General features: G+C 49.3%; 1 protein-coding gene across 1 annotated transcript; it reads left to right on the forward strand.

Moving 5' to 3' along the window:
• Positions 1-11877: 11877 nt before the first annotated feature.
• LOC136480795 (scarecrow-like protein 31) lies at positions 11878-15060 on the forward strand. The gene is made up of 4 exons (XM_066478246.1): positions 11878-12200; positions 12298-12621; positions 12663-13136; positions 15057-15060. Exons 1-4 carry the CDS (start codon positions 11878-11880, stop codon positions 15058-15060), a joined length of 1125 nt encoding a protein of 374 aa, XP_066334343.1.
• The last annotated feature ends 246 nt before the right edge of the window (positions 15061-15306 follow it).

A 15306-nucleotide genomic window follows, 5' to 3' on the forward strand; every position in this document is an offset into this window, starting at 1 on the left:
GGGTTCAGTGTGGAAAACGGTCGGCCGTGCAATTACTTGCTGAGCTAAAATGAAGTGAAATACAAGAAAGAGGAAAAGGGTATGCAACAGCAGACAAGGACACAAATGAGTAAAATGAAACCATCTGTACAGGAAGACATCTGCCCAGAAAAGGTGAAATCACTTAGAAAAATAAAATCACAGCACAAATAGGCAATGGCAACTGTCGAATATCCATATTTTCATTTTCAATTTAATTGAGTCCATTCTCAAATACTATCTGCAAGGTATAGTTCATCCGTAAGCACAACCTGGTGTCGCAGGCATCAAAGACAAATAGCTACATCAGTTCATTCCACATGTGCCTATAAAGCTGCTAAAGTACTAAGTGGGGATATGTAAGCACCTAAACATATGCAAATGCTATGCTCAAGTAAATATGTCCTGAGGAAGGTCGTCGTGGATTGGTAACAAAAAAAATGTAGTCCATCAGTGTAGATAGAGATTAAAAACAGCATGACTTTAAGTTTAAAACAGGAAACTATTGGAAAGAGCACACGGACATGTGCAGTAACTAATAGCTGCCATAAATCACACAAGGAAAAAAGACATAAAAAAGCACTGACCTTGTTGGTGTTTCAAATAATGTTTTTTTTAATTTGTCAGCAAGAAGGCTTGACATCAGAGTCCTAATCCAGGTATATTTTTGGCATTCACAAAAATATACCACATGTCCTTATGTATTTAGTTTGTAGATGGAGTGAGGTTAGGATGGTAGTAAAGATTTAGAATGTAGATTGCAGTTAATTCCAAATCTTCATAAAACTGAAGGTAGAGCCTACCTGTTAGTTGTGTAGGGGAGCATATGTGGAGGCACTTTGTCATCAATGGAGCAGCGCTAGTCCTACACCAACAATGATGAAGTGGTGCAACAAATTCATTTTCAAAAGAAAAAGAGAAAAAGTAATCAGATTGTAAAGAACTATTTTTTATGTACAACTACCACCGAACCTTATTCAGTAACTTAACGTGCTCAGTTGAATCGACACAGTTTTCTCTGACTTGTTAAACATGAACCTAACCAAAAAGAATGCTAATGTCAACATGTTTAACAAATGGAACCTAACACAAAAGAATGGTAATGCCTTTTTTTACACTTGATGAAATGGAAACACAAAACAACATTATTTTTTTTTACAATCCACAATCACTCAACATGCTATACAATTATTTGTTGTGAAAAAAAAGGTAGGAACCCACTAATCATCGACCTTGAATAACATGTACCATGACTTTAGCCTAACCAATGTGTAGTACATAGCCATAAATTTGCACTGGCAGGGAAAAAGAAAGAGCATAGCAACCTCTTATTCTTAAAGAAGACAAAAGACACCAAACTGTCATAAATGACCATCAAGGACGGCTTAGCAAATGAGTTGAAGCATGTGCTCGAAGATCATAACACAAATCTATGAGAAACCTTGCACAACCTACACTCCTCTGGAAAATGGACCCTACAAGATGGAGCAATTCAGTGCTATTTGAAAATGTGTCCACCGAACAGTTCATAGCAATGCATCCATCTCTGAACATTTCATACCAATGCATCGATCTATATTGTTTCAACATACGAGCAGGTATCTTTTGTGGATGCTAAAAGCTAAGGACGTATGATGTACATGGAGCCGCTAATCATGCTGTCGAAAAGCAAAGCATGTACCAATAAGGAAAAAATAGGAAAATTACATCCATGCTCATATATCTTGCTGTGCTCGCATTTCTTTGTCATTAGAGAAGTATCAAGCTCACTGAAAAATAGGTTTGCTTTTGGAAATCCCAACTACAACACTAATCATCTCTTATCTTTCCATACTGCACGACAAAAATTTTGGTGGACATGAATATATACGGAAAATCTTGATAAAGGGAAAGGAAACAATAACGGCAGGATCCTAAAAATTGGGGTTTGGGAATCGGTGACCAGTGGAGCCCCAATCAGCTAGGTTTTCATACTGCGTGGCTGCTGCTGTTCGCTGTGGCGAGCTTGGCCGCTGACGCCGAAGAGGCGGCTAGGGTTTCTTACCGGTGGGAGGAGGCAACGCTGGGGAAGACGTGCCTGCGGACACCGGCGTGCGCGGCCTGCACTCTCCCTCTCTTCCGATGTGGTGGCGTGCTAGCCAGCCCCAGCGACGCCGGATGGTGGCGCGGCGCGCTGCCGGGGCGACGGCTCCCCGGTCTGCGGCGCAGCACCGCGCGTGGGCCCCGATGGTGGCCATCGCCACGGACTGAGAGCGCGGGGATGGAGAGAGGAAGGAGAGAGTAGAGGAGGAGGAAGGGAGGCGCGTGCGGGGGCGCCACCGGCGGCGGCATCGTGGCGACCTGCGGGAGGAGCGGAGGAGGACGGGGAAGAGATAAGGTGGAGGCGTTTTTTTTCTTTTGTTTTCCCGGAAGGATCAGAATCGGAAGCCCTGTATATATTGGGTGGCCTAGCTCCGGAGCAGAAGCTGCACGACACCGAGAGAAGCAGAGGGAAAGCGGATGGAAGCGAAGGAGGAGAAGAAGAAGCCGCTTCCGGCCGAATCCGCTCCGAGCGATCACAGCCACACGATGATAGATCGAACGGCCGAAATTAATTTAAGGGACGTGGCCGGTGTCTCCTTCTTGGAGTCACCGCGGGCTTGTTTAGATAAATTTGCTCCGGATTTGTCTTCCTGATGTGCATGTATGCGTGTACATGCATCACGCAAGTCCCGATCTCTTTGATTATTTTAATTAGCTTGTACAACCAATTAAGGGTGTGTTTAGTCGGGGAGTTGAAAATTTTTTAGTGTCACATCGGATGTGTCGGAAGGATGTCGGGAGTGATTTTTTATACTAATAAAAAAATAAATTACAGAACCCATCAGGAAACTGCGAGACGAATCTAATTATACTAATTAATCGGGCATTAGCACATGTAGGTTACTGTAGCACTTAAGGTTTTTCATGGACTAATTAGGCTTAAAAGATTCGTCTCGCGATTTTGCTGAGAACTGTGCAATTAGTTTTTTTTTTGTCTACATTTAGTACTTTATGTATGTGTACAAATATGCTTTTTTTAGTGTAGTTGACAAAAAAAAAATTTAGAAACTAAACACAGCCTAACATCTTCGACAAAAATATGTCCCACGTGATGGCTCAGTGACGGTTTTCCTTGGACGTCGCTCTGGTCAGAATTGACGCTACGTCCGCGGATATCGACTCCTGTCCGGGCCGGGAACCGATTAAGATCCGTCGGGCTTCCAGGTAACGCAGAGGGTACGGTGCCGCCGGCGCACGCCCGAACATGCTGCTGCGAGTTGCCTACTTGCGTCTGGGCATCGAGTCTTTGTCTCAGACTGTGTTAAAAAATTTTAGATATCACATCGGTCGAAATGGGTTTTTGAATACTAATACAAAAACTAATTATATAGCTCGTCGGAAAACTGCGAGACGAATTTATTAAGCCTAATTAATCCATCATTAGCACATGGTAGTTACTGTAGCACTTATGGCTAATCATGGACTACTTAGTCTTAAAACATTCGTCTCGTGATTTTCAACAAAACTGTGCAATTGGTTTTTTTCGTCTACATTTAATACTCTGCCGCAAGATTCGATGTGATAGTTTGGGGTGAAAATTTTTGGGAATTAAACCCGGCCTTAGTCTGCCAAAGGGTGCCGTCGTGAGGACCCGAGTTGCGGCTGACGTTGATGGAGATGAACATATCATCCGGCTAGGAACATGGTGATGATCGAGGTCCACCGAGTTCTCAGATGCGAATTCGCCGAAAGCTCTTACCTGGCGCGTCAGTTGTTGTTGTTTGATGACCGGCAACACGTCACGGGATTCTCCGAGACGATAATTAGTGGGCTTCGGTGTAAACGTGAAGACAACGATTTGTACTGGTTCAGACCGCTTATAGCGTGATACCCTAGTTCAGTTAGGCGTGGTGCCTTTGTGTTGGGTGGTTGTGTATGATTTACATCTACTGATGCGACTCCGCCGATCTAGGGAGCCCTACCCTCTTTTATATAGTTTAGGAGGCAAGTTTTCTAGTCGGTTACAAAGTAAAAGTCCTAGTATGATTGCAAGATAGCAGTCCTGGTAGGATTACATATGGAGAATTCTAGTTGGACTAGATCTTCTACTTTTCTTACGGGGTATCCGAGACTATGTCCCACGTGGCCACAGGCGGGCAAGATGACGGGGTGCTCTCACTCACTCACTCTCGCAATGAGACTAGTAGAGTCAAAATATAAAGTCCTTGACTAAACATGGATATATATTTTATTATCAGTGGCTGAAAAAACGGCAAGCTTTGATCAATTGAAAGCTCAACGACTTTTATTTGTGAGCATCGCCAAGGATGGATTCCAACTAAATCATCGTACCTAGACTCAGATGAAGCAAACCAAACTACCAACATAAGTACTTAATGGCAGGAATCCAAAAGATTACTTTGTCTTTTTTTTTTTTTGTATTTTTATGTGTTTCCATGGCATCGAAGCAATGAGAGGGAAAGCGATGTTGCCCACTCTGCTGCGAAAGGAAAGGGGCTGGCTATATAGGAGAGATGAGAGAGAAGTCGAACCTTGTTCTTGAGCCAATTTGTGACAAGCTGAAAAAACAATCAAGTGGGCAATTGTTTGTTGTAGGGTTTTAAATTTCGGTTTGCATGTTTGTACCGTTCATGGCCAAAATTACTGAATTTTGATAATTCGGCCCCAAATTTCGATCAAATAAAATTAATTTAATTAATGTTATGTTGCACTTTTTTTTTTAAAAAAAAGGATGGCATAGAAGGTGGAGGTGGAAGCTTCCCATTTACTTGTGGATTTTAGTTGACACAGATTATATTTCCAACCACTAAGTTCTGGTATTTCAAAACAAAAACATATTTTCACTTGCCTCTAGAAACACCGAAACTCGTGAAGGATAAGTTACATCCAAGAGATGCTTCTTGTTTTTATTTTTATTGATATAACTTTTTTAAGACGAATGAAGTATAACTTTCTCTTTTTGCATTCATAGTTGGGCCCAGCAAATTGCTGTGAGTGGAACCAACAATTAAACAGATCACGCGTGACCAAATTTTTCCTCATGGCCACTTTTTCTTTTCTTTTTTTTTCTGTAGTTAGTCAGTTAGTGCTCAGAAAGAATATTCAATTTGCATTTCTGGGCTCAGGACTCGTCACTCATAACTGACGAGGCAATTAAGGTGCAGTGCAGATCACCCTCTTTTTTTTCATGTCACTGGACTCAATTTTGCGCTGGAAGGAACGAAGCTGCATTTTCTTCTTCCTCGATTGATCCGCTGTAATGGAAGACATTGACGACAGCTGAAAGCGCAAGATAGCACATTCCAAATGTCCTTATGCTGGTACAACATACAGGCACTCACTCTCTCACATTTTCGACAAACCGTTCACCTTCTCTATGATCGGACGATCTCAACAACTACGGACAAAATATAACAAAAAGATCACAATACTGTAGGACAGCGACGAAATATACTACTAACTACGGATACATCTCCTCAAGGCAACTAATCTACTTTGTCGGACCACGCATCTTCATTCCCGGGCTCGGCGGATTCTTTTACCGTCCAGGGTATGGATCTGCCTCCTCTCTAGGCAGTGGCTGGGTGAGGGGAAACAAGGGCTCTGCTTCTGACACTTCCGAGGGTGGGGGTGCTGACGGTACTGCAATGCCGGTTCTCCTTCTTTCCGGCGGGTCGACAGGGATTTCCTCCAAGATCAAGGCATCCCGCCTTGCAGCGGCCAACGTCCTACGCTTGGCCCTGGTGACAAGGTAGGCCTCCCCCAACTGATGGACATGTCAATCTTCAGCCTCCTTCAGGGCTTGCGACATGGCAGTCTCACGACTCTTTGCGACTGTCGCACTGGCATGCGCTTCGGCGAGCTGCACCTAGAGCATCCTGGAGAAGATCTCGGCTTCCTCGGCTCGCCGGAGGCACTTTCTCAACTCCAAGGCTTGCTGGTCAAAATGCTCATCCAGAGCAAGCAGGTACGTTGTCAAGTGCATCACGGTTGGGCTGTCTTCTTGCGCACCCCGCCCTTGCAAAGCATCCATACGAGCCCTCCATACCAGTTGATTCTTTTCCGAAGGTGGAAAGAACCTTATGGGGGTACAAGAAATGGGCTCTTCATAGATCTGGCAAAGGTACCGCAGGTTTGAGGGCCACAACTTGGTAGGTGTCGACGAAGCGAAACCCGGTTGCGGTCACATTCCAGGCTTCATTGATGTCGGAAAACTCCTCACTCTTCCCAATATAAATGATAACTTCACACCGCTCAGTGTCATGCTTTTCATACTCATGACCCTCATACTCGGGACGATCTTTGATTCTGAGCTTTTGCAGGGTGACATACAGGATTCTGAGAAAACCCTCAGTGGGGGCAGTAATTGCTAACCCAGACTCCTACCATTCCTGACCGTGGTTACAAGGAAGGATTGAGCGAAAGGCTTGCTCAAAAGGAAAAGCTTGGCGAGCTGGAGTGCACCAGGTGATTGTCGATACGGGACCCATGGGGTTTCCCACGGAGAAGAGAGAAGAAGACCTAGTCCAACCAGGATTCCCTACATGTAATCCTACTAGAACTAGTTACACGTAATCCTACTAGGATCTCTATTTTGTAACCGACTAGGACTCCCGCCTCTCCTGGACTATATAAAGGAGGGCAGGGGTCCATAGATCGGCACCGACACATAACCGACATATAACCGACAGAACTCATAACCACAACATACCTCGCAACACAACAAATAGCGCAGGGCGCAATATACTATCCACACCAGACTGGACGTAGGGCGCCGTGACTTTCCGGCGTGCCGAACCAGTATAAATCATTGTCTCCCTGCGTTTACCATCGAGTTCCTGCAAACGCCGATACCCCTCCGAACAAATCACCGTCCTGGGTACCCCGTGACAGGTTGCTGGTGGTAAAACATCGACAGCTGGCGCACCAGGTAGGGGTTCTCGGCGCTTTGCGTTCGAGAGCTCGGTGGACCTCAAAATCAAGATTCGTCGCAGCACTCGTCGGCCCTCGTCGACAACTCACTACGGCTTAGAAGACCTCAAGAATAACTCGCCGCGGCACACCTCAAGAACAACTCGCCGCGGCACTCATCGGCTCTCTTCGACAACTCGTTGCGGCTCTCGTCGGCCTCATTGACAACCCGCCATATTCACGTTCAGCATCGGCATCAATTCGTGCGAGCACGAGACCTCTTCGTCAACATCTACTCCGACTTCGTCAACTCAACGAGATCCCAGCAGAAGCGCGGCTGTATCACGTTCCTACTACACACCAACCAGCATCGAACATGCCTGATACGAGTACAAGTCGGACTGCAACTCAGACTCCATCACAACTCAGCTATATGCGGATTCAAGTCCAACTCCGACACAAGAAGAGTCCTGCTCCCACACGAAGCCAACAACGTGCGGGCCAATTATGAAGCAACACATCCAAGAGATATACAAGCTATGAGATTGGACAGAAAAGGATAACGACATACAAGTCAGTCAGGATATATGGAATCAATGGATCAACCCGTGCATACACGCACACACCCCCGTCTCCAAGTCAACTTCGTATACGAATACATCACGGACATGCAAGAAGCTAACAAAGGAAGCAACCAAGCAAAGCCAAAGGTGTTTGTGCATTGATTTATACATACGACATACTCATATGAGAGAAGGTCAAGAAATACAAGCAATACGGTCAACAAAGAGAAGACCACCTACAGCAAGCCGACAAGTCACGAGCAAGCAACCAAATTCTGGGAACCCGGCAACACGTTCCGAGTTGTTTTGAGTACTCGACATGACAGTCACTCGTTTGGTTAAACTCATCAGCAAACAACTCGGACGAGCTGTCCGACGACTTCATCATGCTGTTCGACTACATCAAGCAAGTTGTCGACCCCGCCTCCATCAGCTCGGATGCTATGCCAACAACTCGGCTGCAAACTGACTACTTGCCACACCGACCGACAACTCGGCTGCGGTGATCCACAACGCGGCCACGAACCAAGCTAAGTCACGTCTCATTTTTTATATATTCCGGATATTATTCGTATGCCTCTGTGGCCATATCATCTTCCCTTAACGGCTGTTAATTTTCTCGGATAGTAAGCCTTAATTCGTGAAGCTTGTTTTCTCGAATGGATGGTCACGTCAATGAACCTCTGAACCATACTGATGGTCACGTCAAAGAACCTCTGAACCATACGGGTGGTCACGTCAATGGACCTCTGAACCATACGCGAGATTCAAGTGCTTAAACGTAACAGGCTACTACCCAGGAAATTAACCGACCTAGCAAGGGAAGACACAAAAAATCATCATGCGAGCAAACATAGAGCTCTAAAGTCAAATCATCATGCGAGCAAACATAGTGCTCTAGGTCTTCTCTTAACGGTCGCCGAATTCCTCAGGTAGAACACGCCTTAATCTGTGAAGCTTGTCTACTCACATGGACGGTCACGAACCGAGTGCCAGGCTCACATGGTCATGTCATGAACCTCTGAACCATACGCCAGAGATTCAAGTGCTTAAACGTAACAGGACACTACCTGAGGAATTTGCATGGCCTAGCAAGAGCAAGACACAAAAAGTTTATATACATCTCATAATGCCGGGGCCCGCCCCTGATTGATTATTCAAATATGGGACATGCTCCCGACTTCATATCCGGAATGTCATTTCCAATATATTTTTATGTTCAACATGCAGGAGAGCTACATCTATACCATGAGATCGGGAAAAACACGCTCTTGAGAGCTATTTTACTCAGACAAGTCCAGAAACAACCTGGTTTGATCAAAAAAGAACGCCGATGAGGTACGGCAAGAACCAAGACAAACTCAGAAAGAACCCGGATTGATAAAAAAAGAACCCCGACAAGGTGCGGCAAGAACCAAGACAAGCTCAGAAAGAACCCGGATTGATCAAAAAAGAACCCCGACAAGATGCGGCAAGTACCAAGACAAATTCAGAAAGAACCCGGATCGATCATAAAACAACCCCGAAGAGGTGCTGCAAGTACCAAGACAAGTTCAAAAAGAACCTGGACGAAGTGCAAACAACCTGGAAGAGGTACATCAAGAACCAGAGAAGTCTAGAAATGACCTGGATGAATAAAAACAACTCGGAAGAGCATCACGGCTTAGTCAAACACTATGCTCGGGGGCTCGGCATTCGCTTCAACTACGCCCGGGGGCTCGAATTCAAGGATGAAAGACCAAGAATACAAGTACTCAAGACTACAACAAAGACAACACATCAAGACCCTTCATCCGATTTCTATTCTAAGGAAAAGTACTCGGAGAAGGCTCAGGGGCTGCGGTATACATAACCCCCAAAAAATTTTTGAAGACAAGAATCTGGACCCTCCAACTTTTGCAAGCAAAAGCAAGAGGCTCGGGGGCTACACTCAGTGAGTGCAATTTTTACGAAAAATTGCACCCACCGAAAAAGAACTCGGAGCAACCAAGAAGACTAAAGGGACCCTCTGGCTTCTTGTCCCAACAAGCAAGAGGCTCGGGGGCTACACTCATTGAGTGCACTTTTGTCCAAAAGTGCACATCAGCCGAAGAAAAGATAAAGAAGACCATCTCAAGGTTTCACTTCAAGAAGAACCTGGAACGGATTTACAACAACTCAACGAAGACCAAGAAGAACAAGAAGGCTTCCGAAGCTCATCCATGAGATGCTCGGGGGCTTGTCGATACGAGACCCATGGGGTTTCCCACGGAGAAGAGAGAAGAAGACCTAGTCCAACCAGGATTCCCTACATGTAATCCTACTAGAACTAGTTACACGTAATCCTACTAGGATCTCTATTTTGTAACCGACTAGGACTCCCGCCTCTCCTGGACTATATAAAGGAGGGCAGGGGTCCATAGATCGGCACCGACACATAACCGACACATAACCGACACATAACCGACAGAACTCACAACCACAACATACCTCGCAACACAACAAATAGCGCAGGGCGCAATATACTATCCACACCAGACTGGACGTAGGGCGCCGTGACTTTCCGGCGTGCCGAACCAGTATAAATCATTGTCTCCCTGCGTTTACCATCGAGTTCCTGCAAACGCCGATACCCCTCTGAACAAATCACCGTCCCGGGTACCCCGTGACGGGTTGCCGGTGGTAAAACATCGACAGTGATGGTACCGATGGCTAGGCCAGACTCTGCTTATAACGACAGAGCGGTTAGTGGTCCTGGCGCAGTCTACCAAGGTTCCTGCGCGGGATTACTACAATGGATCGACCAAATTTTTCGTGCGTTCTAGACGGACGATGCCTGAGGCCATTAATGACTAGTATGGTTGTAGGGCAAGGGTCCGACAAGAGCACAGAAAGGAGTACGGGGAGACGTGGGTCACAGCAGGCGTGAACCACCAGCGAACGCGGAGCATGAAGTCACAGTGCAATAATAACTCCGGAACAAGGATGGGTCTGTTATGCCCAATACGACTCGCGTGACATCCATGCAGAGCGCATCTATCAGCAATACGGTCACGACAACTAAAACAGTACCCGCGCGACCGACTTAAAAATCGTATACTGCGCGAGAGTCAGTCCACCGGAGAAATCCTAGTTAAACCTATTCCGGCTACTTAACTATAGTAATAGGGCTACTTTTATATTTCCGAGTTAAACGCCCTAAGTTCTGGTATTTCAAAACAAAAACATATTTTCACTTGCCTCTAGAAACACTGAAACTCGTGAAGGATAAGTTACATCCAAGAGATGCTTTTTGTTTTTCTTTTTATTGATATAACTTTTTTTAAGGCGAAGGAAGTATAACTCTCTCTTTTTGGCCGCGTTCGCTTCGCAGAAAAAACGAGTCAAAACACTATTTCGGCTAATTTGTCGTGAGAGAAAAATACTGTTCCGATTAAAAAAACAAACAAAAAAAGATAAATTATAAGAGGAACGAACCGGGCCTTTGCATTCATAGTTGGGCCCAGCAAAGCGCGGTGAGTGGAACCAACAATTAAACAGATCGTGCGTGACCAAATTTTTCCTCATGGCCACCTAAAATACAAGTCCTTTTTCTTTTCTTTGTTTCTGTAGTTAGTCAGTTAGTGCTCAGAAAGAATATTCAATGTGCATTTCTGTGCTCAGGACTCGTGACTCATAACTGACGAGGCAATTAAGGTGCAGTGCAGATCACCCTCTTTTTTTACATGTCACTGGACTCAATTTTGCGCTGAAAGGAACGAAGCTGCATTTTCTTGTTCGGCCTTGTTTAGATTGCAAGTTTTTTCACTCTCTCTTCATCACATCAAATCTTTAGACACATGGAGTATTAAAAATAGATAAAAAAAATAACTAATTACACAGTTTTATTGTAAATTATGAGACGAATCTTTTAAGCCTAGTTAGGCTATGATTGGACAATAATTGTCAAATACAAACGAAAATACTACAGTGCCCAATACTGATTCCTAACCTCGATCTAAATAAAGATCCGCTGTAACGGAAAACGTTGACGACAGCTGAAAGCGCAAAATAGCAGCCGCACCTGCGCCCGTGCCTTCCTGGAGCCTTCTTCTTCAACTGTGCTCATCCCATCACGTTCACAGTACTGTACATGCCACTAGCTAGCTCCATCAAAGCTCTGATTTTTATGCACCCATCTTGACATGAGACAACCACTGCCCCACCCATTTTTCGCTCTCCCTGCCATGCCATTCCCGTGAGACTCGGACTGACAGAGAGAGTTGCAGCGACTGCGAGTGCGAGGCCGAGGCCGAGGCCGAGGCGACCTCATTCACTAGCCCAAAAGTTCCAACTGTTTTTACCTCCGGCCGGCCATCGGGCCATGGCCGCAACGCCGGAGGACGTCGCGGAGCCCGAGTCCTTCTCCCCCTCGGTCTTCCTCGACCTGCCTCCGACGCCCCATCCCCAACCCGACGGCGACGGCGAGGACCTGCAGGCCTCGTCGGACGACATGGTGCTCCCCTTCATCCGGCGCATGCTCATGGAGGAGGAGGAGGACACCGACGACAACATCTTGTACCAGCAGTACCCCGACCACCCTGCGCTCCTCCTGGCACAGCAGCCCTTCGCACAGATCCTCTCGGCGGGCTCCATCCACCTCCACTGCGACACACACGCACGCCGCCGCCAACGACTCTGCTTCCGGCTTGTCGGCCACCACCAACTACAACGGAGCCCCCGCATTCGCCAACGCTACCTGGCCATATGATCCAGTCGAGCTCTCCCAGCTGCTCCGCTGTAGGACACGCTCCGGCACGGGAGCCGGACTCGACGGTTTCACCGGCGGTGATGCCAACAACTCCTTTTCCTCGCCGGGACAAGGCAGCGCCAGTGCGTGCGGCCAGGCCCGCGCGTTCTTCAATGGCGGCGACACGGCCACCATCCAGAGCTCGAGCCTCGGCGACGGGGTGGGGGTTACCATGGACATGCTCAACCAGGCGTTCCTCAAGGGAATGGAGGAGGCCAACAAGTTCTTGCCCACCACCGCCATCGCCATTATTGGACTCGACGGCGACGCCACCTCCAAAGAGAACCTGCCCATCAGGACGGCAGCATGCTGCCTCGTGTCTTTGCCTTACCCAACACCAACAGTGTGGTGGATGGCAGAGTCAGCGGCAGAGGCTGCAAGAACCGGCACAACTGGGATGACTTGGACGACGACGCCGAGACAGGCAGGAGGAGCAACAAGCTGCTGGCACCTGAGCCGGAGGAGAACAGCGAGCAGGTCGACGACGTGTTCGTCAAAGGATACGAGATGGCCATTGAGAAAATGCATGGCCTGAGCATCAGCAACAACAACGGCAGCGCGCCCGACGGGAAAGCAAAGAGGAAGTCAGCAGCGCAGGCCAACGAGGCGGTGGACCTGCGCACCTTGCTCACGCACTGCGCGGAGGCCGTGTCCACGGGCAGCCGCCGCATCGCGGCCGAGCTGCTCCGGCAGATCAGGCAGCGGTCCTCGCCGAGGGGAGACGCCTCACAGAGGCTGGCGCACTGTTTGGATAAGCGCCGGATGAAGTCTCGGAGAGACTCGTCCGGCTTCTGGCGACAGCTTTTAAGGTCCCAGGAGTTCACAGGGCGCACGTACGTGCCTTGGAAGTTCCCAACGAAGATTCTAACCAAGTCACGCCAGTCATGGATTTGTGAGGGAGGAAGGTGCTCGAGCCAGGCTCGCGCTGAGTTTGACAAGAGCAAGGGGAGATTGCGGATGATGAGCAGGTCATCGTCCGCGCCACCTAGCTGGCAGGCCAGGCGGTAATCGGCAAGCCAGAGTTTGGGGTTGGTCTCGCCGCTATATTTCGCGAGATTGGCTGGTTGCCGAAACCGGGCCGAGAAAAGGGCAGCGCGGATGGCCCTGCTGAAGACCCGGGGGCCTGGCGGTTCAGGAGAAGGACTGCGGTCCTCCTCGCTGTCGTAGCGGCCGCCTCGGTGCGGGTGGTAACCCTGAGCGGGCCCTTCGTTGTCGTGGCGTCGTCGCCTGCTGACCACCTCATGGTCTCCCTGCGCCTCGCGTCGATTGCCGAGGCGGTCCAGAAGCACGGGGGCCCTGTGGGCTATCGGTGCTCGAGCGGGCTCGGGACGAACCGAGGCTTCCCTATCCTGCCGAGGCGGGGCTGCGGGCAAGTTCGAGGCGCCCCCGTGCCGTCGGGAGGCGGAACTTTCGGCCTGCTGTACCGCGGCGGTCTCTAGGAGATCCCAGAGCTCGCCGCGGACCCGCCGCCCCTCCGTGGTAGAAGGCTCGGGCATTGCGCGGACCAGCATTGCCGTAGCCGCGACGTTCTGGCTAGCGCGATTGAAGACTAGGGGCTGCTCACTCCCTTCATCGTCATGGATGCGGTGATGCACATCGCGGGCCCTCCGTCGGGCTCCTCCGCCTTCGCCGTGACCTCGCTGTTCCTGTTCGAGAGAGTCTCGAAGCTGCTGTAGAAGAAGTCGGTCTTGTTCGACCTTGGCCTGGAGCTCACGGAGCTGTTCCAGGTCCGGGCGTTGAGGTCGCACAGGAGCGAGGTTCTCGTTCCGTGCTGTCGGCAGGACAATGCGCGGTGGTGTGGCGGCGCCTGTACCCGGGCGAAGCGGGGAACGGCTACCTGCCCCCTCGTCCTCCTCGCCCGCCCTCGGCATCCCGAGCCCGACGTAGAAACACTCGCGAGTGGGGTCATAGGTGCCTTCGTCGTCGGAGTCGGAGTAGCCTAAGCAGTAGTCGCTTGCGGCCAAGAACTGGCGCATAGCCCCAGGGTCATGGAGTCTGGAGAAATCCACTCCGGGCCATGCCTCGTCCTCCTCCGAGGAGTCGGCGTGGGTGCTCAGGTCGAGAGTGAAGCGCTAGCAGCGTTCTGAGGGATCCTTGTGAGCGGCAGCGTAAGCGTAAGCATAAGAGGCGGCGGCATTTCTCAACCCAAAGGGGTATGGGGATGGTGCCGTCGCCGGACTTCGCTCCGCTGGGATTGACTCCTCAGGGAGTGGTGGAGCGGAGCTTGATGACTAGGCATCGCCGTGTGCCACCGGCGATTTTCCTTTGTCCAAGCTCAGGCTAGACAGGTCCCCAGCCAGGGACCCTGTGCCAACAGCTGGTCGTAGGATATCGGCGGGGAGCGGCGTGCCACCTCGGATTCGCGTAGCGTCGGGGTGGTCTTGCTCGCATCGTGCCTGGCGAGCGCGGCGACAGCGGCCGCCCGGGCGCCGCCTGCGCCAGGGCTGCCGGTGCGTGACTCTGTCGTCGGTTGGTGGGGCCCGAGGAGTGAGGAGTACCATGTCGTACTCATGCCCTAGAGACATGAACTCTAGGCTCCCAAACCAAACCACCGTGCCGAGACGCAATGGTCGTACGGGGTCTGCCATCCAGAACTTGCTGGGATGACGAAACTGACACGCAGAGTCCCCTACCTGGCGTGCCAACTGTCGGTGTTTCGGACCGGGGGGTCCTCAACCAACTAGTAAATTTGAACTACGTGCCCCTAGTCCCGGATGGTGATGCAAAGAGACACAATGTTTATACTGGTTCAGGTAATCGATGCCCTACGTCCAGTCTGAGAGATCGATCTTGTATTCCTTGCACCGAAGTGCTTGTAGTAGGGGGTTACAAGCTGGGTGAGAGAGGGAGCTGATCCCAGGTCTCGGTGAGGTGTCGTGTGGGCTGCTTGAGACGTTGCTCTCAGGCGGCTGGGATGTGTGCGTGTGTGTGTGTTACCAGGTGTTCTCCTCCCTCCGTCCCCCTTTAAGTGGTCCAAGTCCTCTCCTTTTATAGTTGAAGGGA

Source organism: Miscanthus floridulus, chromosome 9, assembly GCF_019320115.1.
Source record: "Miscanthus floridulus cultivar M001 chromosome 9, ASM1932011v1, whole genome shotgun sequence".
NCBI classification, from domain to species: Eukaryota; Viridiplantae; Streptophyta; class Magnoliopsida; order Poales; family Poaceae; genus Miscanthus; species Miscanthus floridulus.